This window comes from Homarus americanus, unplaced genomic scaffold (assembly GCF_018991925.1).
Source record: "Homarus americanus isolate GMGI-L3 unplaced genomic scaffold, GMGI_Hamer_2.0 scaffold18547, whole genome shotgun sequence".
Lineage (NCBI taxonomy): Eukaryota > Metazoa > Arthropoda > Malacostraca > Decapoda > Nephropidae > Homarus > Homarus americanus.
In genome coordinates, this window is record NW_024725521.1 from 1,029,471 (window position 1) to 1,055,467 (window position 25,997).

General features: G+C 39.7%; 1 protein-coding gene across 8 annotated transcripts in view; it reads left to right on the forward strand.

Annotated features, from left to right (window-relative positions):
* LOC121865213 (protein kinase C-binding protein 1-like) overlaps positions 1-25,997 on the forward strand; it is an 88,114-nt gene that overhangs the window by 16,062 nt on the left and 46,055 nt on the right. For 7 of the 8 annotated variants that reach the window (XM_042364552.1, XM_042364553.1, XM_042364554.1 and 4 more), the window contains exons 4-12: positions 11,214-11,298; positions 14,264-14,320; positions 14,741-14,921; positions 15,759-15,892; positions 16,145-16,260; positions 17,188-17,284; positions 18,626-18,809; positions 20,153-23,244; positions 24,505-24,654. In XM_042364552.1, the coding sequence (XP_042220486.1) occupies positions 11,214-11,298; positions 14,264-14,320; positions 14,741-14,921; positions 15,759-15,892; positions 16,145-16,260; positions 17,188-17,284; positions 18,626-18,809; positions 20,153-23,244; positions 24,505-24,654 (4,096 nt within the window). The remainder of the gene's footprint in view (positions 1-11,213; positions 11,299-14,263; positions 14,321-14,740; positions 14,922-15,758; positions 15,893-16,144; positions 16,261-17,187; positions 17,285-18,625; positions 18,810-20,152; positions 23,245-24,504; positions 24,655-25,997) is intronic. The other variant, XM_042364550.1, reaches the window with a different exon arrangement.

Below are 25,997 nucleotides of genomic sequence, written 5' to 3' on the forward strand. Positions count from 1 at the left end.
TAGTTATTGCTTTTAGTTATACTGTACTGTAGTTGTTGTAGTAGTCTGCTTAGGTCTGCATTGCTCTGCCTCAAGGGAACGAGATTGTCAGCCCCAAATCCGACAATGGTCGCAGATATTGACTATGTGTCAACAGTCACTGAATACCGCATAGATCTGTGGCTCAACTAACTCAACACACCTAGGGTAGCTACTTTTGTATTAGGATATCTAATTTTAAGGTAATAATTGGCAGTGAAGGTGTGGCTATTGGGAGAGGCTGGAGGCCATGTTAAAAAAAAAAGAAGAAAAAAGTAGTACAGTAAGTCCTCATATAACGTCAGCCTGCTTAACGTTGCTTCGGTACTACGTTTCTAATCTATAGATACCAAAAAAAAGTTTAATGTTCCGATGACTCGGTACAACATCGTTTTGTGTTGTCACAGACTATTTACGGTGCATCACCTTTCTCTTGTCTGGCCGCGCTACGCTCTCAACTCGGCAGAGTCTCAGTAACTCGCCACCCTTTTCCTTCGCTCCAGCCATGCTCCTCCCCTCCCCGCCATGCTCCTCCCCTCCCCGCCATGCTCCTCCCCTCCCCGCCATGCTCCTCCCCTCCCGCTATGCTCCTCCCCTCCCGCTATGCTCCTCTCCTCCCGCTATGCTCCTCCCCTCCCGATCCGCCTCCTCCGCTTCACACTCGCTCTACCACCTCCGCCCATTGGTGAGTACTAATACAAACTTAGTATTGTAGTTGTATATGTATGCACTATTTTCTATAGAAATGGCAATGATTTTTTGTATATGTAATGTATTTCATGGGGCAAAGGGAGGCTCAGGAACATAACTCCCGTATTTTATCTATTTCTTATGGGGAAAATTGATCCGCTTTAAATTGTTTTAAAAAGTTGCATTTTTAGGAACGTAACCCTGACGTTGAGAGGACTTACTGTAGTAGTAGTACAGTAGAAAGTCAATTTAACGCGAGATACGCTCCAAGAGAGGTCGCATTAAATCCAATTTGCACTAAATCGAAGTGTTGTTTCAATGGAATAATTTAGTTTGGCCCTTGAGAGAGAAACAAAATACTAAAAAGACTTATTAACTAATAAATACAGTATTAGAAAAATATATGGCGTAATAATATATATGCAGCAAGCAGTCGAGTTGAGAGCTGGACAATACTGCTACTGTGTGGTACTGCACTGTACTGACTGCTGCTTTGTGCTGCATGTCTTCTACCTATAACTTGAGTGCATCTTCCATCTCACCATACATAGCAGACTTCAGGTGGAGTTAACCCTTGGCAACATCTGGTGAAGTATAGGCTGCTCTAATTTTCTTCTCGTTGAGTTTGAAAGTGTGGATGGAGCTCTCCGACAGTCCAAATTGGTGTCCCACACTTGAAGCACCACTTCCTCGCTGTAGTGCTTCCAGCACCTTGTTTTTCTGCTCCAGTGTAATTGCTTGCTTTGATTTCTTGGCCTTTGGGGGTAGTTAATGATGCAGTGGCTGGCCTCTTGGACATAGTGGCCATGGTTGATGCACGTGGTAGAAGGAGATAGTGTCACACAGTATGTCCGTTCACTTGAGTGTCAGCGTGAGAGCTGAGGATGTGGGAGGGTGGCGGGCAGCCTTGTAGCGTGCCCAGAGAGGCGTCTGGCGGGAAACTTTAGGCGCGAAACTTAAAATAGCGTGTATTTCCATATGACTCGCCAGATTTGACTTGTGTAAAATAGGAAAGATTCGCTTTAAATTGATACGTTGTCCTTAATTGTGGATGTCGCTTTAAATCAATAATTTTTAATCGATTCGCGCTAAATCGACGTTCTGCTGTAGTAGTTGTAGTCATGTCTCAAAAATTGATAGTTCATTTCTTCTGAAATTTCCTGGGTGATTTGTTCCATACAAGATTCTCCTTGAGGAGACCTCTTCCTCTGTAACTAACAAATGTGTGTTAATATCTTGACAGGGCAAACTATGCTATTTTTCTTGCTTCCTTATTAAGCTGCTCGCTGAACACCTTTGTTAACAGATAACCACTGTTGGTGATATTCCTTTGTTTATGGGTGTCCTTGTTGTGGTTCACTCAATTGTACTGTACAGGACATTATTTATTACTGCCTTACCCTTCCATAACACTCAATGTTCACCCCTCATTGTTTGGAGTATTTCTTCTTAGATCACCTCATATTATCTAAATACTGTACTCTTGTTTATAACACCTGGACTGTGCACCTGTTATAGATGCAGCCCCTAACATTATATGAAAACTTCTTTATAACAGAGCTAACAAGGTACACATTATTTTTATTACAATACAATATAGATATCTTAATTATTTCTACATGCCCCGTATTTATTTTGATTTTATATACATATATACCTGTTCCTGTATTTTCCAGTCTATACCTTTTTAGTAAGTGTCTATTTGCCAGTGTCATCATACTCCTGCTATCATAGATGATGATGTTATCAAGAATTACCTTTTCTTGATAAGTCTTTTAGTGTATTTTTTTGGAGCTCCATACAGTAATTAATTCATTAGATATACAGTACAGGTATTTGGAATATATCAGTTATGTAGAGAAGGTGAGCCTCTTTATGTACTGCTGTTGAACCTTTATTTTCACGCCCTCCCATTAGCTCTCACTCTTCATGGTATGTGTCGATTTCTTCATTGGTCATATCTTTATCTCATTTCTTTGTCTCTTCTCCTCTCCTCTTCTCTTCCTTCTCTTCATCCTCCCCTTCTCCCTCTTACAGTACAGTATCAGTTAATCTGCTTGTATCCCATTCACCCCAACTAGAGAACATACAAATATATTTAGTAATATGCTTCACTTGAATATGTTTCTCCACCTAACAAATAACAGAATAGGTTCAGGTTTCTTTGTCAAATGTAAAGGTGGCTGAAGAAGGTCAAGTACAGTGTATATTATGGGATCACCTGAAAATTGGACACCTCAGTTTATTTCACCTGAAGATTAACCACACTAATGCTTCCTGGGGGGTAGGTTAGGTTAGGTCAGCATTAGAGTGGTTAATCTTCAAGGTGATCCATAGTATGTACTGCAGTATGTACTCTTGTTACCTATGCCCTTAAAATGGTAGATTCTGATGCTTACTGTACTTGATATTTCTCTCTTTAAATTTTTCTTTCATATAATAAGAGGGCTTTTAAAACCCCTGCCCACTCCATCTTTATTGCACTTCCATCAGTTTGCCTCTTATAAAATAATACTTTTGTTCTGCCATCATCCCTTTTATACTTTTCTGCATCAGCATCAAGACATTTTGGAATCTCTTCCTGATCTTGTTTGTACTGTAGTAATGTTTCCCCATTATCTTAGCAGTGTGTCTTGCATTGCCCTCCACATACTGTACAGTGTTTGGTAATATCCTATCTCGGGTATTTTGTCATGGCAAATTAGCAGACTAATACTTCCAAGCTTAACTTTTCCTTCTCTCATCACCCAGTCTGTCCTCTACAGCTACGTGGTGTTTAGACTGGTGATCGAGAATAGTACTGTAATGGTAGAGCCACTTTCAGAACTCATCAGTAGTTGGCTGGGTAGCAGCATACCAGAGGCCCATCCACTAATTCCAAGGTGAAGGTGCAACTGACATACAGATTAGTCCTGAAGCCAGGAAAGAAATGGCATTATAGCCACCATAAATAAATACAAAGGTAAAAAAAAATATATATCAAGAGGGAAAAATTATATATACAGTATTTTGTGTTGTCGTAGCAAGAGTAACAATTGAGACCTTGCAATTATGTGTAAATGAGGCAGAAAGTCAGATCAGCAACCTGGGACTTGGTCAGAGTTTTTGTGAAGCCATATGGTTGCAGAGTCTACCATTAGACAACACATTGTGCTTCCAATATATTCCCAGGTGGTAGTACCTCCCTGTTTGATAGCTGCCTACTATCTTTGTATGCAACGGTTCCATTTCTGAAGAAAAAAAATATATAAAATTAGTAAATCTGAACCCGTTTTCCCAGAGACTTCCATTATAAAGCTGACAAACGTTTTTACAATGAAAACTATTTCCCAAAAGATTTTAATTGCAATTTTAAGTGTAAATAATGATTGTAGACCGATTATAAACATAATAAGTGGTATGCATACGTTACAGTACAGTATTAATGTTATACTTGAGAGAAATTTTAGTGTGTGTCACCTCTTGAGAAACTGTATTACCACAGTAGTTGTGATGCAATGCAAGACTGCAAGGCGTAGCCAAGGCATGTACAGTACTGTAGTTTTAATTTCTAAGTGGTGCACCAACAGCGAGTCTACTGCACTGTATGTACATACATTTTGTGAGGTTTTTGCTTTCACTGGATTTGATTTTAATGAGGTTTTATCTGAATAAGAAATTCTAAACTTAGTCATTTAACATTTAATTCTTACCACAGACATTATATCAAACTCTTAAGATACTAAACACGTCAGCATTCCCACGGTGAAAATATGATGAGTCAGCATCTTGCCACTGCTTCATGTAGCAATCCTGTGAGACATGATAACTAAAAAATACATTAAATTGATTTATAGCTTTGTTACTCTTAATACAGTACATTAAAGTATGACTCTCTCTCTCTCTCTCTCTCATTGTACATACTGTATACCAAACGAAAGCTCAACGTTGTATTTTGAATCATGACATCTTGATGGTACCATTGTTCTTGGATCCCATTGGGGGTATATCTGCCAATCTACAACATATCTTTACCCCCAAGTACAAATAATAATATATCAGATTGTATGTTTGTTTCTACTGCCCAGACAGACATCTGGATTCCAGCTAGAGACCATACAAAAGAGGGCTTGAAGTACCTTACACTCGAGGCCTCATCCTGTTAGTTGATCCTCAAATTAACAATTGACAGTAGTATAAGATTATAAATATATACTGTACAACCACAAAGTAACAGAACCAGAATTTGTCTAACCTCCCCGCTAACACCACAACTCACTACGTGTCCGATATGTTCACAACACAGACAACCCTTCAGTATAACTTACACAAAAGATCTCTCGGAATGAACAATGATTGTTACTGAATACTGCACCAGAAGTGAATCAGCTTTACACTCGTGCACAGTGGAGCAACACCACCAACAACTGGTAGATCCCTTCATGTATACTGTACTGTATTGAAGTGCTGAACGTAGACCATATAATTCTAGATTAAAAATTACTACAAAAATCTGAATGTATAAATCATGTTTCCTGAGCATGTGGTTCAGCATTAGGGAGCAAAGTGATATATATAGGTTACCCAACTTACCCCAGACAAAGGTGTTAGGCAAAATGATATCTCTTAACAATCATTGCGTACTGTCCATAGAAAACCAAGGTTTGTTTCACATTTGTGTGGCCACCAGAAGTTCTGGAAATCAGGGTGAAAAATGTGGTAGATAGATGCGACAGTGGGTGGAGTGACAGTGATGTGTGGTGAAGAGAAAGGACAGAACCAAAGCTCTTGTTCCCTTAAACATGCAGACTCCATCTACTGTGCAGTGTATCAGGACATCCAATAAAAGATTTATAGCGCTACAATCGTACAGTAATTAACAATTTCTATTTTAATCCTAGATTGATTTTAGAAATTTTGTTCAGAAAATTACTATACAGTACTATATATTGGTTTATTTATTCATTTATGTTTTGGAAAGGAAAAATATGATCAGTGTCAATGAGTGGCTGGCTCTACCTGCCTGCCAATGTTTGCTTTACAGTGACAGATTTAGGCTGCAGGCAGGATCTTAAAGGTGATAACTTACTTCAGCAGTGACACCTTCACTTTCAGTTATATATATATGACCCCAGGTTGAGGTAGGCAAGATCGTGCCACTTGACGTTAATGAGAGATGAGTGGTGTTGAGGTGGAGCAGGAATGTTGGAGGACGGAGTGGACAACCATCCAGTTCTAACAAGCTTTTAAGGGTTCATTAGTAAGTGAGAGAGAGAGACGAGTAATGTACGTTTGTGTTACACACACACTTTTTGTTACTCTCGCTTACTAGTGAATATATTGTACTTTATATAACACAAGATAAAAAAATGGGGAAGCGGGAAGATGGGTGAAAAGGTAGAGCAAGATAAAGGAGCAGGTGTGTTGTTCTGTCTCGTAAAGATTGCACTAAGAGTGACTGTACAAACAGGTAGGAGTATAAATGGATCCGTATGCTCGTCGACTTATAAACCCTTGTTTGTTAATGTTTTAACGTTTAATATCTTTCAGCGTTGTAGTACAGTACATGTACAGTAATTTTATTTTCTTAGTTTTACTCATATTTTCTCCTCACTATACAAGCAGATTAATGTATTTTTATAGAATATAACAGCATGTTATGGAAGTGAATACAAGGTCAGTAAAAGAATGGAGGTACTGTAACGAACCAACAACGTAATTTATAACGAATTGTTAGAGCAAATGTGTGGTAGATGGTGACTTCCATGGTGACGAGGCACCCGAGTATAGTACAGTATTAGAACGCAGGGGGGTGGCCGGGTATGTGCGAGAACTACAGTTGTACTGTAGAGTGAATGTAAAAGTGAGAGTTGAATTGAGAACTAAGGAGAGTGATTAAAACTGGGAAAAATAAAATAAAATTGTGTACTTTGTAGGTAAATAATATTCCACTTAAAAAAAAAACATAAGTTGGATGGATATATGAGCAATAGGGTTGGGTGTAAAAGGGACTGCCCAGTATGGGCCAATAGGCACTCTGCAGTTTCCTCCATTCTTATGTTATGTTCTGACTGTTGACCATGAACGTTGGGGTTTCGGAAAGGAAGGTGGAGGGTGTGGGTCACCTGAAGATCCTTCCCCCCATCCTCCGTAGATTATTTTACCTGATTTAAATTTCCTAACGCTACCTGGGGTGGTTAGGCTAAATATGAAATAATCTGGGGGAGCTTATCTTCAGGTGATACAGATTATGTTAATACAAGCACTAATTTGGGTAGCTGTCGAGTTGATGCAGAACCCCCTTGTGTGTGTTCAAGTTGGTTCGCTAGTTTTGGAGAAGTTACTGATCCTACCTTGTATGGCGTAGTGGTTTATTGTTGGAGGGGGGGACATAAGCCAACCGCTTCCATACCCGTATTGGTCAGTACTGTTGTTCCTAACAACTGTTGAGTGATGGTATTAACCGTTTCTCAATGCTTGGTGTGTTTTCTTAATATTTTGCATGTAATGGTGATCACTGAATGGCGTGTGCTTTAGATTTCATATTTAAAAAAAATCATTTACCAGATGGTAGTGTTTTAATAAGGTTTCTTCCGGATATTCCAATTTAATTTGATATTTTTGGTGTTAATTTTGTGTAAGTTTCCTTGTTTATTAATGTGTCATAATTTTGCTTATTTAGAGTCAGGTGATAGGTTAGGTTATCACTAGTTCGTTAACTTGGTTGAGCTAACTGTCGAACAAGGCTCTTGCGTACTTATACTGTACACCCCCTTTGATGTGGGAATGTGCGAGCAGAGAAATAACATCGTTTCGTCTGGCGTAAACAGGTTGAGAAAGTTAATTTTGCGTTTTGAGGGTGCTGGACTACGTAGTATAGCGTCAAGGGAGGGGGGAGGGGGCGAGTAGGTGAGGTGTGTGCTGCATGGATGGCTTCACACAAATAACAAAGGCGGTAGTGGTGTGCTCCATGGTCACCCGGGCCAGCCGTGGCCAATGAGATTATCACCCCCAGCATCGTGCCCTGCTGCCAGAAATGTGCTTTCACCCATTCATCAAGACCGACACTCGCTTTGTTTTATAGTGGCGACGAGCGTCAACTTTTACTCGGGAAAATGGGATGAGTGAATGGATCTCTGTGATTGTTTTGTTTATTTAGGAAGAGATTTGTGCAGCAGCGAGTAGTGGAGTGGTAGCAGGTAGGCAGCAGTGTCAGGCCAGTGATGGATGCTGGGGGGGCAGAGAGGTCGGGCAGGGAATGGGAGGTGAGGGGGATGAGAGGTTGGGTACAGGAGGTGGAGAGGGATGGGAGGGTCAGTCAGGGGTGATGTAGGAGACGGTTGAACATTTTGACAATCCCTTGACGTGAGATATTTATGATGGGATGTGACTGCCATTCACGAGGGTGTGATAACGGCGCCCTTAAACTTTTGGAACTCCCTCACCAACCATTGCCATGTAACCCGAGTCCACTTTCATGTGTGACACTATACAGTTGCCTCTGAAGATGTCTTGAATAAAGACGAAAGCTAAGGTGCTCCGTTGTTCCCATTTTCCCGTGTGATATATATATATATATATATATATATATATATATATATATATATATATATATATATATATATATATATATATATATATATATACACAATGATGGTAAGGGGGGAATCTCATCGTAGGTGAAAGGAGATGAGATGAGGGAGGTGAGAGCTTGATATGTGAAGTGTCGGGAGAAGTTGCGGGAAGTACCTCCTCTGGCCTGGCGGGGTCGGCTGCGGCGCCTGCGGCCTTACCTTGCGCCCACTGAGATCGATGTGGCAGCCTTGACCCTTGATTGGTCTGACTGCAGCTATGGAGGACCTGGTCTGGCTGGGGTTCCTCACACCCTCCCGGGTGGACTGTGACGGCTCATTGTTGATCCCTCACGCACGACCTCGACATTTTGGCGGCCTGCCAGCGGCTCTAAGTTTTTCCCACCTAAGTTGCCACCAGGGTAGCGCTCACGGCTGATGACACCACACAAAACCACCTGAAATTCTAAAATAAAAATGCAGCCGCTCCCCCACTTGTTTAGGATCTTGAGAGCGGAGAATAAATTACCTCTAAATGCCATTATTATGGTGCATGAATAATAACAACAGACCAACAAAGAACACTCGCCAGGCTCCCGTGAAGTCTAATAGTACAGGTGGGCCTTGATGGTGTGTGAGACATTGGCGAAGCATGTCATTATACTCCCTCCTGCCCCCTTACCTCCTTCCCTTCCTCTTCTCGTTCCACATTCCCCCTCGTGTTCACTGGGTCTGGGGGAAGGAGGGAGGGGGAATAGTTGGGTGGATGGCTTGCCTGGGCGGCCGAGCGTGACGGTGGGCGGCGGGGAAGGTAGGGGGCGGGGGGGGGTCAAGGGGAAGACGCAAGAATGAAGGTTGGCAAGCGGGGGGTGGGTTGTGGGGGGAGTGAACTAGCAGTGGTTGCCGCCCACCCTAGTGTCTTTATGGCTCGTAAACCATCCCCCGCCGCCACCACCCATCAACCCCCCCACGTGCTACCCGCTCCTCCCACCCTACACCACCACTTATACCCCCACACCACCCCAAACCACATCCTCACCACCACCGCTCCTACCACACCCTACAGGCCTACATCACCACCACCACCCCCATTTCATACCATCACCACATCCCCTCCCCAACCACACACCACCACCACTCACACCCCGAGTGTAGGACAAAAGCTCCCCTCACAAAACCTCTAGACTAAAGCCCGCCGGACAAATACTAAGAATATAATTATTCTTTATTATTTGCAGTTTATGAACACTTCTCTAACGTATAAAATATTACATTTATTATATCATAAGACTGCAATGCCTAACCTAACCTATCCTATATTGCACTTTAACTGAGGGACTTTTGTCCCGACCCCACACCACCACACCCATCCATACCCCACTCATACCCTACACTGTCTCCCATGCCACCCACACCACCACACCACCCACACCACCACACCCATCCATACCCCACTCATACCCTACACTGTCTCCCATGCCACCCACACCACCACACCACCCACACCACCACACCCATCCATACCCCACTCATACCCCACACCGTCTCCCACCACCCCACCACCACCACACCACCCACACCACCACACCCATCCATACCCCACCATACCCCACACTACTCCCATCCACCCACACCACCACACCATCCACACACTACCACCACCCACACACACTACCACACCACCCCCACCACCCACACACCACCACCTCCCACCCACACACCACCACCTCCCACCCACACACCACCACCTACACCACTGCCCACACCATCACCACACAACACCACCATCCACACCACTGCCCACACCATCACCACACAACACCACCATCCACACCACATGCCACTATCCCTGACCTGCCTGTGTGTTTGTGACCTTAAATGGACCTGCCTGCTACACACACAACTCCGGTGAACATACTGATACCCGGGTACCAACAGTAGAAATATAATGTACAATATGCGAATTAGTGCACATGCATCGTAAAATATGACATTAACTGTTGTAAAATAACCAAACTAGACATATACAGTGTTACATTAGGTAAGGTAAGTCTTACTTCCCTATACTGTACTGTACAGTCTGCTCAGTCAGATAATGAAAGTCCATCTATTGGCCAGCAGGGCTTCCCATAGCAGGAAAAGTCTGACTGACAATTGGACACCTACTACTGATCCTCTAAGCTGCCGGGGCTCTTTTATGTGAAACCATAGACTCGCCTACAAGCAAAGGCTTTAGACCTCACTCCAACCCATATCATTAATCCACACTCTGAGAATACACCTTCAGGTTACACCCCCACCCCAAATCCTCATCCCACACTTGTAACCCATATGCCAAGCCCACTCCCACATCTTTAATCTATGCCCTTAAACCACCCGGCCTACACTCTTCCACATACCCCACCCCACACCATACTCCTAATTCTCACCCACAGTATCCATACCTCTCTACCTCCACTCTCAAGCCTACGGTAATGCTCTGTTGAGGAAGTGGTTGCAGGATACTAGTGTTCCCTGACTACTGTACATATGCTTGGGGAGCGTCCACCTGTCCTAGTAGCCATGTTCACTTGAGCCCCATCTGTTACTGTTTGCAGGATTAAGCACAATTCTATCTAGCTCTGATGAATTAGAAATTGTTAGTTTGGTTACTTGTGTTAAGGGACTGTACTCTACCTGGTTATGTTTTCAAGGTGTTTTGTTAATATTCTCTTTATTTTATGTCACGGTATCAAAATGAATATAAATTAATAATACCTGTATTAATGTGTTAGGACGAAGAAAAATCATTGGAAGTTGTTAGGCTTTGTTGAATTTATGGACAATCAAGTCATTATAGATAATGACGTGGACATGTTTGTGTTTACAATGCATTTTTTTTATTATCTAAAATGAGACTGAAGTCATAGATTTATTATTTTCTTTTATTTATTTATTTTTTATTTTATTTTTCAGATCGCGTTCCATGCAGCTAATATCTGTGGAGCAGCTGTGCACTCTTCTGAAGTTTGCACTAAATCGTCTGAAAACTATGCCCGGGGTAAGTCTGATTAGTAGCACTATGAGGGTACAATTTGAGTCGCACTTGCATGACAAATAAGCCCAAAAAGAATTTTAAGTGGAAATAATGTGGGGCACTTACTGACAGGTTGTAGGTAATGAACACCCTATACTTGTAAAATTTTAAAGGGTGGGATACTCTGAGATTAATGGAGGCAAGATAGACAGGTTCAGATGGCATAAATGGAGAAGAGTGTCATTATATACAGTATTCAGGTGGTGAAACTCCAGGGAGAGTGTAGGAATTCTTGTATGGCAGAAAATGTGTAGTCATGGAAATGATAATGGACAGTGTTAAGAGTTTTGTTCGTTAGGTTCAATGAGGTTTAAGAACAAAACAAAAGATTTAAATATCTTTGATAGAAAGTAAAAACCCTGTACAGTACAATATTTGGTAGTGTGATTTACATGCACATTAGGGGCGAGGAAAGAAGCAGAAGTGAAAGAGGAGAAATGTTAGTTTTCTTTTGTGAAAAGGGTAAGATAGTTATTGCAGATTCGAGGTTTCAATATCACCTGGGCATTTTAATATTGTGCAGTGCAGTATATGGATAAAGTATCACCCCAGATAATAAAAGTAAAACTCTAAGAATCAGTGAGACTACAGTACAGTACTGTATTAGTAATATTAAAACAAAAAACAATTGGATTAAATCATATACCCGGTAAACTTTAGGGAAGCTGAAAACAAAGAAAATGATAGAATATGAAATTAAATCCCAAAACAGATAATTGGAGAAAGGACCTGAAGCAACTCCTGGAAAGTTTTAATTCAGATTTTGGAACTGCTGGATTCAGGTTCAGTCTTGCTTCTGGGTTGGTTGATTAACAGTGCACAGTTTGTATAGTAAATTGTGCTGGAGGGTTTGGGGAAGATTTTATCTGAAGCTTTCCTCTTTGGTGGAGTGTTTCTAGGGGACTGGTGGCACTAGGTCACTTGTCTCAACCTGTTAGAATTTAAATGTCATCTTGTATTCTTGTATGGGAGGCAGATTTGCTGCTCTTCAGGAGATTGTATGTGAGATGAAAGCTGTGTACAGTACATTATTAGGTTTACATCTGTAAGCACATCCTACCCTCTCGTTTTTACTGTAATATGAGATATACAAGTATTGTACATATACAGGTGCTCCTCTACTTACGAACGAGTTACGTTCCTGAGGCTTGTTTGTAAATCCAACTTCACTTTTGTAGATACCAAACATATTGTAAACAATGAAAAGATTATGGGTATTTAGTACAGCTATACCCTTTAATACAGCCATAAAACCTGGCTCACTCTTCTCCTCTTAGGTAATGTTTGTTCTATCTGGAATTTTCTTCAAAATAATCCAGTAAACCCCCCCCCCCCCTGCAGTGATGATGTTTGTATCTCTGAAAGTTTGTAAGTTGAACATTCTTAATTAGAGGAGCACCTGTACTGTACGTTATGACTAGTAATATGATGTTCAGGTATCCCTCGATATATGTATGCCTGATAATTTTTTTTTTAAGTAGTCACATTTTTACATTTGTTATTATTTTGCCACAAAGTAAGTATTCCCTTTAACAAATAATATGTATGTACAGTATAATACAGTACTGTACTATATTTCAAACTTTTGGTGTCACACAGTCAAGATGGCCACCATGGATGTGCAGAGATGCATTGATACATTAATTTACTGTACAATGTTCATTGTATTTATTCCATATTAGTATTATTACAGAACATACAGCAGTGAACTCAGTATAAAACCCTCGCCTCCCCTCCACTCTACCAACAATATCCCTTCCTAAAACCTAACCCCAATAATATATGGGCTTTACCATTTAATATACGATTGCTTTCATTCCACTGGAACATAACACCCAGGAATATATGGGCACTGCCTTTTGATACAGAATATGTTTTTTTCACACAAATGTATTTCAGGAAGGCAACCCCTTTGTATATCAGGGAATACCTGTGTACAGTATTAAGATTTTATCCCCCCCACCCCCAAGAATTCTTATGTGAGTATTTCATGGTTCATTGTTTTGTGTTGTGGTACCCTTGGTTGTAGCAGGACGTGTGTCTGTCGAGTGGATACATTAGACCTACAGTACGGTTTAAAGAACACACACACACACACACACTCACTCTAACACTCGCCTCCTGTTCCATGGGACATTGGTTTGATCCCCAGGCACTCCCAGTTCACCCAGTTGTAAATGGGTACTTATGTTTACAGCCTGGGGAAGTGAATGTGGTTGAGTGCAGTACCAAACAGCCATGCTGCCTCCTGTGTACAGAAGGCATAGTATACACTGTGTTGTACCCACACTGTCCCTAATGGGCAGTCATGCCTATGGGATGCACTTTCACTGTCAGCAGCTAGACAGTGTTGGACTTAGGGACTTGACACAACTATGCCACTATGTTATCATACACTCAGTCGTTAGCTTGAGATGTTGTCTCCGTGTTACAGTGGCCACGACGCTCATAAATTTTGTATGAAAAACTAGTAGTGTAGTTGAACTGTAGCATCAACGTTGGGGTAGTCTTATTAAGCACTGTTTGGTTTAAAAATGTGTATATATATATATATATATATATATATATATATATATATATATATATATATATATATATATATATATATATATATATATATATATATATATATATATATATATATATATTTATTTATTTATTTATTTATTTATTTATTTATTTATTTATTTATTTATTTATTTATTTATTTATTTATTATTATACCTGTATTTATTTATTTATTTATTTTATTTTTTAAAGTAATCATAACTGAGTTACAGAAGGAAGTCAGTAATCATATAGGGCACAGGTCAGTACAGTGTTTGGACTGCAGGGACAGTCTTAATGTTGACTTCATTCTGTGTACAATTTATGAAGAATTGCTGTGAGTTTTAACACTCTATTAATGATATAAATTTGTATATTTTAGATGGAGCTATTCTCTCAGACTGCAGATTACATCAAAGCCCCAGGCAACAGGACAAAGGTGGTGAATACAAAATTATTGAGTTTTGTAGAGGAATGCTGTAGTGTTGCCTTTAGGTGCTCCTCCTGAATAGATTAAAGTTGGAGCAGTATAATGCTGCACACCTGTTGTGACCCAGCCATTCATAGCACCCAACTCTAATGTCATCTTAAAAATGGAAATCAGTTTGATTAAATTTGTGATAAAGAACAATATGGCGGTGCTGTAGTGTTGTGGGATATAACAGGTTGGCAGCTTGTGATGTGAATAATGAGCCTGTTTTACATGGAACAATGACCAGGCCTGTAAACAACGTTATGGAGTCTCCAGTGAGCCGAGAACTCGTAAATGACTATATGAATTGCATAAATGTGCAGTGTACTTTATATTGTCGCTGTCTCTAGGCTTCCCTGGTGTATTTACATATTTTTTTTGTTTTAGATGGAGCCATTTACAAAACCAGTAGACGCAACAGAATTTACAACTTACGAAGACATTGTAGTGCATCCTGTAGATTTTACGTCATTGGAACGGAACATCAAGCGCAAGTTCTATGGGTCCACTGAAGCATTTTCCTCTGATGCCAGATGGATTGTTCACAACTCTGTGATATTTAATGGAGGTAAGTTAGTGAGAATTATGTCTTGGTCTTGGCTCTTAGGTTTACTACCTCGTATTTTCTTACATCACTGACTTTCATATCTTACAGAAGTTATGGTATAATTAAGATTTATGTTATTCTTTGAATACCTTAGTAAGACATTTACTGTTACTTAATATTGTGTGACGGTCGAGTGGATACAGCGCTCGCCTCGTGTTCCTTGGGTTGGTGGCTCAATCCCCGGTCACTCCCAGCTGTAAATTGGTGCCTAAGTATACAACATGGGGAAATGAATGCACTGGCTATGCTCCCTCCTTGTGTACCGAAGGCTTAGTATACAGTGTGCTGTATCTACACTGTTCCTAACGGGCTGTCACATCTATGGAACCCACTTTCACTTTTCCAATATTGTGGAATTCTTGTATTTCAAATTTTAGATGTTGATATTTCTGGCAGCCCAGTAACAACCTGCATCATGCATTGCTTTTGTGTAAATTTTACTTTTAATTTAACACTTTGATGGGAAAAAAAAGCTGGTGGCTTGTTTAATCCCTCACAAATTGTTACCATTATATTCTAAAACTCATTTAAGATTTTAGGCTTTCTCTAAATTTTAATAGTTTCCCATTAGTACCAAAGTGTATGAAATATACCAATTTCCAAAAACTGAAGTCAGAAACAGTTAGTTTACTGTGTGTATGATTGATCGAGTTAAGATTGTTGGTCATCCCCATGTTATTGGCAGTAGAGTTAAAGTATGGTAGAATGAGTGTAATGCTATAGTGCCGGTAAATTAATACTACTTTTCCTACAGAGTAACAAGGTGACTAGATTAATAATTTATTTGATTTTTTGCAGCCAACTCAAAAGTTTCATCGATGGCTCGGACGTTGGTAAAGATCCTGAAGCAGGAGATGAGTGAGATAGAGACATGTCCAGATTGTTATATGAATGCTCACCAGAACCCTAAAAGCTGGTTTACTGAGGCTTGTGTAAGTAGCTAGTTCATGAGTATGTCTTGTTATTGGTTGGTACATTAGTATACTATTTCATATTTTAGCTTAACAAACAAGAGTTCAGTCGAGCTTATGTTATAATAATGATTGAAGGTAAAGTACAGTATATTTCATAATGAAACCATAGAGATCAGTGATTCTGTAATAATTCATAACACACAGGAACTTGATAGAAATATATTATAATGAGCATTCCTTCTTTTTATGTTTTCACTTTCTTTTGTGCAGAGATCTGCTCACCCCTTAATATGGGCAAGACTGAAAGGCTTTCCATTTTGGCCAGCAAAAGCTGTAAAGTGGAAGGATGGAAATGTGGATGTCAGATTTTTTGGAAGACATGACAGGTAAGATGGGCTAAATGTTGGAATTACGCCTGCAGTTTTACAGTTAATATACCAGTTACTGGGGTCCCTGTTAGTTCTGTCATCTTTATTGTTGTTTCACTCATCATTCAGGAACACTTTATCTATGTTTGTCAGTCAGACTAATTGTTGTGGCAGAGTAAAGTCGACACGCTATACAGATACAGGTAAAATATAAATATTATTATATACTAGACATACAGTATATACTGTAATTCAAAGCATAAAATTTTGTTTTAATTTTATTTCCTGTATTTTGAATACAGGGACTACTACTAATGTGTGTGCCATACCTTACATAAACTCAGTGCAGCTGTACAGTACACTGTATAGTGTTTAAGATGAGCAAGACACTCCAATATGTAGCAGTGATGTAGTCAGCACCGTTTGTAGTCTGTAGATTATTCTTGTAAGAGGTAGTCTGTAAATTATTCTTGTAGGAGGTAGTCTGTAGGTTATTCTTGTAGGAGGTAGTCTGTAGATTATTCTTGTAGGAGGTAGTCTGTAGATTATTCTTGTAGGGGGTAGTCTATAGATTATTCTTGTAGGAGGTAGTCTGTAGATTATTCTTGGAGGAGGTAGTCTGTAGATTATTCTTGTAGTTGGTAGTCTGTAGATTATTCTTGTAGGAGGTAGTCTGTAGATTATTCTTGTAGTTGGTAGTCTGTAGATTATTCTTGTAGGAGGTAGTCTGTAGATTATTCTTGTAGTTGGTAGTCTGTAGATTATTCTTGTAGTTGGTAGTCTGTAGATTAACTTGTTTAGTGTTAACATTTGATGGATTGGTATAATAACTGCAAGTGGCATATCTGTTGGTCTGATATATAGTCCAGATAACATGGAGTAATAGTTAGTATCTTGTCAGCCATTTATCTTTATATTTGCAGTACATATTCTCCTCTTCTACAGGTCCTGGGTGCCCATCAAGGAGTGCTTCCTCTTCTCGGAACAGATGCCAACACCGCTCAAGAATCGCAATAAGACATTGGAATCATGTCTTCAGGAGGTAACTTTGTTTCTTACCGTGAAGTACTGCTCTCTACATGTAATGGGGAGAGAATAGCTTTTCAGGTGTAAAAAAATATATTCTCTGTGTTAATATGTATTAAGATGTGTAAGACATAATAAAAGGGACTGTATCAAGTATTAGGATTCTGGAATGAGTGATTTGAAAGGAACTTAAAAAGGACATAAATACAGTGCTGTATTAATGAAAGATGTATATATGGCTCAAGAATAAGCAAGACTAGCTGCATACAGGTAAGTGGGTATTGACTACTGTATATGTCTGAAGATATAGAATCAGTGGTTGTAAAGGAGGACTTTGTTATGGCTGCTTTATTAGATAAAACTTGAGAGGACAGAAGAAACATGGGATATGAAGAAGCTTACTCACTCGAATGAAAAGAAGAGAAAGTGTGAGGGTGGGTGGGGGACGGTGCGCTCGCACGCGTCAGTCACAATAAATACTCTTTAATCTGTGACAGAAAACTTCCTGGCCTTGTACAGTCGGGGTCAAAAGTTCGCTCCCTCCCAGTATGAAGCAGTATCGAACCCAAATGAGATAAAACAGCACACCCACACCAAAAGACAGTCAGGGTTAATAAATAAGAAAGTACAGTAAGTTTGGAGACTCGTTCCTGCGACTGTTTCACCATGGAAGCGAACTTTTGCCCACGGCTGTTCATTATACTGCTTTCCCATCGTGGAATTTTAAGTGGTGTAGATCCCATTCAGCAATGTAACCAGAGTTATGTTTAGTCCAAGAGTTGGGTGCTTGTGAGACTCAGGTTTATTGGGAGTAGGAAGTTTATGGTGGGTATGTAAGGGGAGGCTGTTACAGTACAGTATGTGGTTTGGGTTGGGCCATTGTTCTGTATAGAGCAGGTATTGTTGGAGTATTTGATGCAGGTTGGACTCTGGTACAGTATGTTGAGAGACTGTAGTATACAAGGTCATCTGCATGTGATAGAGTTAGACAGATTTGAGTGGAACAGCTTGTAAAGGAATCCTGAGGTGAAGTGACAGATTTCAAATGTGTATGCAAGGTAAGCAGTGATAGATGGAGTGAAAGACCCAAGGTTAGGCTCAGTAATTTAAAGATCCCTTGTATATGTAGTTATGTCTTTGAGAAATCTTAAAAAAATATCTGCATTGGTCTTGATGTTATAAAAGTTATGCATAAACCACCTGGACATTCAGAAGGAGTCCTGTATAGACTGTTGGATATAGAAGAAATTGTGTTGTTTAGCTCAAGATCACACCTTCGAGTATATAGTATATCCTTCAGTTATATGTTTTTGTGCAATCTTATCAGTTTTCATAATACTCTTGTCTGTGTTTGCAGGTAAATGAACACATAGCAAAATTGAGGGAAAGATTTGGAAGGTTTAAGTATGCCCCTCACCGTGTTCAGTTCAACCCTTCCGATGCAGATCAAATAAAGATAATGCTTCCCAACTACAAAGGCCCTATTCCCCTCAGAGTACGGTCCCAATCCAGGGCTCTCTCCAGGTTATCCGGCCACTCAGGTACCCACATTGGTTTAATCCTCTGCTGGCATGATATTTTGAACTTTGGTGTACTGTATACAGTACAGTTCCTTTTATCAGAATCTTCAAGGTATCCAAACCTTTGTCCCCCTTTGGTCTTGTTTTGTTAAAATTGTAATTTATTCCAGTTATCTCAACCTATCCAAAATCGTATGTGCATCTATTCCAACAATATGAACGCACCTGAATTCTTTCACGCTTCTGCCACCAGAGGCACTGTACAGAAACCCTTTGTTCAGAAGTGTACTTGTGAGCTTTTTCATAGCTGATAACAAGAATGAAAACAAAAATGGAAGCAAATTGTTCTTAGCTTAGAGGATAAAGTGAACATAAGTAACTTATACTTTACACTGTAACATTAAAACTTAAAATTATCAGCATATAAACAGCAATAACAGAAGCATATAAATAGTATTAATGAAAGCATAAAAAGAGCAAACATCTTTCAAGTTAATGTACACTACGTCTCGGTTCTCGGTGACGCTGGCTGCCTCAACTCTCACCTTAGCCATCAGCCCAGCTGACGACACTGACTGGTTGGCTTCCCTAGCAATGGTACTCTACACTGCAGACCCTTTAACCTCCACACACTCGCCAATTGGCTTCACGATGGGAACCCATAGATACTGAAATCTTTATAGCTACCTTATGAATATTTTTATTATATTTTTTATTATTTATTTTATTTATTTATTTATTATTTTCTTTTCTTTATGTAGGATTGTTTTTGCATTTAACTATGTAAAAAAAAAATTATAACCTGTAACTACCTGAAAAAACGATGAGAAATAACCATAACAACACATGGCTCCAGGCACAACCACACATCCAAACCGTCATTGGTCCTGATCTGTTCGGATAAAAGGAATTGTACTGAATAAGGATAAGTGATGAATTGATAATCAGAATGAACCATGTTGTTACTTCAGAATTGATTGTAACAGGCAGTGGTAAGTATGTTACTGGATAGGTTTTCACAAGTCATCTTCGGTAGAGTAACTATTGGATACATCTTGTAATGTCCTTGACTTTTAGTTTGGTACTGTCACTGGGATGAAATTATGTATGTGTATAGGGAACTAGTGGTAAAGTGTAATGTAAGAGAGAGTAAATAAAATAAGTAAATCTGAGGGAATTTGTGGATATGATGCTTAATTCTTATTTTTAAATAAAATGCAATATTTTCAAATCAGGAAATATTTATATGAATACAAATGTTAAGGCCGGCAATACTTCCATTCTAAATAGACCATGAATGTTAGGAGTTATCATATTCATATATAATTCATATTCCTCAATGTAATAACAAATCATATTTACAGATGATGAAACATCATCCATTGCCTCAACTGATAGCGGGGCGTCAGTGAGGCGGCGTAAAAGGGAGTCTGGTACCTCATCTGCCACTCAAGGCACAGAAACAGAGGCAGAGATTCCCAGTCGAGCTTCTGTTCATGGAGATGATAGTAATACATTTATGCCAAAGTTAGAGGTGGGTGAGGAAGAGGACAGTAGCTCTTATTCAAAGAATAGAAAAGTTAATGTAAAAAGTGAAGTTAAGGCTGAAAGAGACAAAGATTTAGAAGGGGAAGATGGGGAGGAGGAGGATGTGAAACTAAATATAGAACTCTGTACAAAAAGTGGGGAACAGGACTCAGATGAGGAAATGGAGGATTGTGGAAAGTATCCGGGTGGAAATTATGATGATGAGGAAAATTCAGATGATGAAGACAGTTCCTCTATTGTGAATGGGAAGTCCTTAGAGTTTAGAACAATGAATGACCAAAGTGACGATGAAACTGGGAATTATGATGCTGATGAATATTGTGGCAGCAAGGAGAAATTTCTAGTGAAAAATGAGAAAGATGATATTGATAGCCAAGACCAAAATGAAGATGAGATTGATGATAGGGAATGTGTTGGGGAAAATAAAGGTGAGGAACATTTCGAAGAGGAAGAGGAACTGGGGAATCTTGTTTTAAGTACTACTGAAGGGGAAGAGGTACAAGATGATGATGATGATGATAAATATGATATTAGTAGTGAACTTAAGGAAAATACAAGAGAAAGAAATGATTTGGGACAAGTGGAGAAAGGTTTTGTGGAAGCCTCCCAAAATTGGTTGAAAACTGAGGACAATTTAAACCCATCAAATGTGAAAACGTATGACGGTGAATCTGTACTGACAGTTGGTATAGGAAATAAAATTACTGTGGAATCAAATAGTGACACGAGTGAAAACAGAAAACATGACATTGGTAGAATACATACAAATGTAGATATTAAATGTGAGGAAGAAGAGGAAAGTGAAGATGAAAATAGGAGAAAGAAGGAAACAAATTCATCATTAACAGGTGATGACAGTAGAACAGATGATGATGATGATGATGATGATGAGGAGGAGGAGGAGGAGGAAGAGGAGGAGGAGGAGGAGGAGGTGGTTGATGGTGAAGATGAAAAAGGTATGAAAAAATTTTCCCAAGTTAATTTTGAGGGTGAAGATTGCAAAAAGAAAGATAATGAAAGTGAAGATAGTGACATTGAAGATGAGGCAGATAATAAAAGAAGAAATTTGCTGGAGGGAATGGAGAGTGACAGTGAATCTGACAAAAGTGAAAGTGAACTTAAAGACAATTATAGTGAAAACAAGATGGTTATCGATGAAAGTTATGGAGAAAGTGAAAAAAGTGAGGATGAAAATGATAAAGAGAGTGGTAAAAAAGACAGAAATGAGAGTGAAGATGAGGATAGTGAAACTGAAAAGGAAAGAGAGCTTTTGGGTAAGGGAATTAGTGGAGCTGATGAAAGTGACAGTGAAAATGTTAGAATAGGTGATGGTATATTGAAGAGAGAAAATGACTCTGATGGGGAGATGGATGATGAAGAAAATAGAAATGCTGTAAAGAAAAGTAAAGGTGATAATGAAGGGAGGAGAGTAGAGAATAAGGAGGAGGAGTTCAGCTTTAGAAAGGGTGAGAATGTGGAAGACAGAGTTAAGAAAGAGATTGTGAGTAAAGACGAAACAGAAAGAAAAACTGATGGAGAGAATGAGGACAATAGTCAGGATGGGGACAAGGAGGACAGTAGTAAAAGCTCTCTCTTTGATGCTGTTCAGTTGATGAAAACAATGGGGACAATAGCAATAACCAGATTGGATGGCAAGAGTCTAGATCATGGGAGTAGCAGTAATGGGGTCACCATATCTCTGGCCAAAGACCAACAGAAAACTGAGGAGAGTGATGATGATAGGAAGGATGAAAATGAAGAATCTAACAGGACTAGCCCAAGTTCACATAGACCGTCTCCAGCTCCTAAAGTGTCTGAAAGTAAAGATATGGAGCAGCACATATCTTCTTTAGGTTGTAGTGTAAGTGTAACAAAAGCAGTAGATAAGGACAAAGATAGAGAAAGGGAAAAAGAAAAAGTTAAAATGCCCTCTGGGGTGGATACCACACGTCTCAGTCCATCAATTTCCATCATTCCAATGTCGGGGGGAAGTGACCGCCAAAGAACTAAAACTACCGTTGCTCCTTCTTCATCGCCAAGCCCTAGTCGTACTTCCCCAAGTGTGTCGATGCATAATGCTCCTAGGAGTTCTCCATCAGTCACTTCACATAATCCACCCCATAGTTCACCATCAACTACACAAAGTGCACCTCCAAGAGTTTCATCATCATCATCAAGTAGTTCGCCTCATACTAGTGGAAGCGGCATTCCTCCTCCACCACCACTGTCTCACCCTCAGGCTCCTTCAGCAAGTGGAATAGGCTCCAGAGGTGTCTTTGGTCCTCCTCCCCCAGGCAGTCAAGTCATGGGAATGGGAGGTGCTCGTGGTCCCATCATGGCTACCCCTGGTATGAGGATGATGACTGGAGGAGGACCAGCCATGATGGTTCCATCCCGCATGCCAGGTGGTCCACCCACCAGGCATCTGCCACCAGAAGCTGGTCCTCTTGCTGCTCAACTTCATAAACACTCCCAAAAGCTAGCAGAGGTCATGCGGGCCACTCTAGAGGATGTCTTGGGTGGTCTTGTCATGACTGGCACCCCTGAAGCACGTGTGGCAGCACTTCAGTTAGAGTTGGAGCGTACAAATTGGCGGCATCAGCAAGAAGTTGCCGAGGTGCGGCATAATGCTGATGTAATGCTGGTGGAGATGAGAGCCAACTTAGAAGCAGAAAAACAACGAGCTGTGGATGAAGTCAAAAGACAGATGGAACAACAGATGATAGAGGGACGAAGACAAATGGAGCGGCAGTTGGTGGAGCGGCTGGCTGAAGTGCGGAGACAAATGGAGGCAGAGAAACAGAGAGCTGTTGAGGAGACCAAGAAGAAACAGTGGTGTGCAAATTGTGGCAAGGAAGCTCTATTTTTCTGTTGCTGGAACACCTCATACTGTGACTACCCCTGTCAGGTAAGCCACTTAATAAGTTGACTGAAAATAGGCAAATATTGTACGTATATATAATTTTACCAGTAGTTGGTACAGCACTTTAAATATTATCATCGTCAGTTATCATTACCCTTCATAGATTTCCATGAACCCACTAACCCTCCCTCCCTCCAAATCAGGGTTAATTTACAGCCTCTGTAATCCTATGGGTGACCTATGAGAGACAGACAACTTTCAGGATGTTGACCCTTTTTCAGAGTAAATTACCAAGTGGTAGTTTGGTTTGCTTTTGATAATGTGTTTCCAAGCTCATATATACCGTATAATGCTTTCATAAGTTATTGTTTTATTGCCACAATACTGAGGTGTGTAAACAACACTACACTTGGTATTTGAGAGTAGTTGGTGGTCCAGCTGTGTATAGTACTGTGTGTATCTTATGAATGCATGTCATGTTTTTCATATGAAATGAACACTAAAAGTATATTTGTGCTGTGAAATATAACAATATGTACAGTACATAATTATTTCTTTAGAAATCACCTCAAGTTGTGCATAATGTTTGCTAATAGACCTGCAAATGCTTTGCCAGCACACATTGTATCTAGAAACACCGAGAGTATCATTTTATAGGGAAATGATAAAGGAACAACAGTTGGCAAATGGCAAGGAAAGAGAGAAAGGACTTGCTCCTACTTATCAATAAATTATTGTTCATTACCACAGCTTGTGTAATTCTTTTAAGCAATCTTACAGTTATAACTTATGACATACTTAATGCTTTAATGCCACAAAAGTGGTAACAGTGGGTGTAGGTGGTGGTGGTGCTTGCTGGTCCATGGTGGTGGGTGGTCAGTCAACCAACGACCCTGAGCTCAAGACTAATTTACGTCACATAATTTTGTATTTATATCAAGCTGTTTTTATGCATTTTTAGATGTTTCTGTACACAAAAATTCTTTTGGGAAACATGGCTGTGAGAATAATACAAAATAGTTAGTGTTATGATTAATTACATCTGTACACATGAGACTGTGCGAGGCTTAGGATGTATTATTTTATTTATGCATGGGGGAGGAACCCACCCATTAACAGACATGGCCACTATTGTGACAGTTCAATGTACTGTGCTTCAATTTCTCATTCTACTTGTAATATAATGATCGAGATATATTAGGTATTGAAAAAAAAAATTATCATATTGTAAGAATGCAAAAGTCATACTGCCTGGCTAAGTGTTTTTATTTTATTTTTATTTTATTTTTTTTAATTTTTTGGTAGCAATCACACTGGCCACAGCACATGTCTGTGTGTGGTCAGAACAGTGATGGTGGAGGTGGAGGTGACGGAGGACCTGACTCGGTGAATGGTGAGGCAAGTGGACATTCTTCCAGAGTTTCAACGCCTGTTCAAAACCTAGTGGCAGCACAGGTAAGTCACCTGATGTATTTTTTATGTGTAGTTGCATGCCAGAAGCTGAAGTCACTGATGGTTTGTATAATTATTTTTAATTTGTAATTCAGGTACAAGTTATTCCTGAAGCAATTTTAGCATCATTTTGCAGCCATTTCATTGAAAATGTTTGGGGTGTGTCGTACAGTGTAGTAAATGGAAAATAATAATACAACATTCAAGTGTTAGAGATTGGATTAATTTGTATTTAATATTAGGCCTGTAAATGAGGGTATACAGGTATACTGCTAGTACCCCAAGAAAACAGTTGACATTACGTATAATGAGACTGATTACCTGTAACTTCATAGTACTGTATAATGGTATAGAGCGACCATGCTGTTACATTTATAGTGGGAAAGTTTGGGTTTACTCTTGTCTCATGACTACAACAGGAAAAGGGAGAAGGACGATGAGTTTTGCAATTAACACGTCCGTTCTAGGTCACTTTTGTTTTCAACATGAGCTATAGAGCACCAACATATGGAACAAATCTTCATGTCTGGTCACAGCTTTGCCCAGTGTGGAGGTGCTCAACCCCTGCAATGACTTTGAGACAGCTAAGTGTTTTCTTGTGGTTGTGTATGATAATTGCTTGGTCCTAATTATTAGTTTTATACATTTAATATCTTTATATTTTGTTGCAGGGATGTTTAGTTTTCTTAAAGATCATTTGGCTGGTTATCTAGCAAGTTGATTACAGGACCAACTACACCTGGCACTATGGCCTTAATTATTTTTATATATCGTATTTGCCGGCGTATAAGATGCATTTTTTTTTTTTCGATGGGAGGCCAAGCGCCATGGGCGGAGGTGCCTAGCTAGGGAGTCTGGGACGAGCAGTAGTCCACTAAGCACAAATATTTTTTACTAATAATATTACTCATAATAAAATACTGTACTGAAAAACAAGCCAAATTATCACAATCTATAATCACAAACTTGCGACAAATTTGCTGAAGACGTAAATAATGGCTTAACGGCAGAGGGAAGCTCACAATATCTCACTATACCTCTTTCCCCAGCATACATAACCCACACCAGATACATGTCTTACATTATTTAATGACTGTGTTACCTTTAAGAAACATTTGTTTATTATCTAAATGAAAAATGTCCCTAGAAAGATTAAAGAAATGTTAACAGAAAGTTCAGCCGCCAGTCAGCCATTTGTAATTAGTCGATGATGCCAAAACAATAGCGATGGTGCTACACCCTGGTGGCTGATCATGGCAACAAAAACTCACAGCTAAAAATACGAGTTTCACATCCTGTCGGTAATTCTCTTGACCAAAATATAAACAAGCCACACAGCTGTTCTG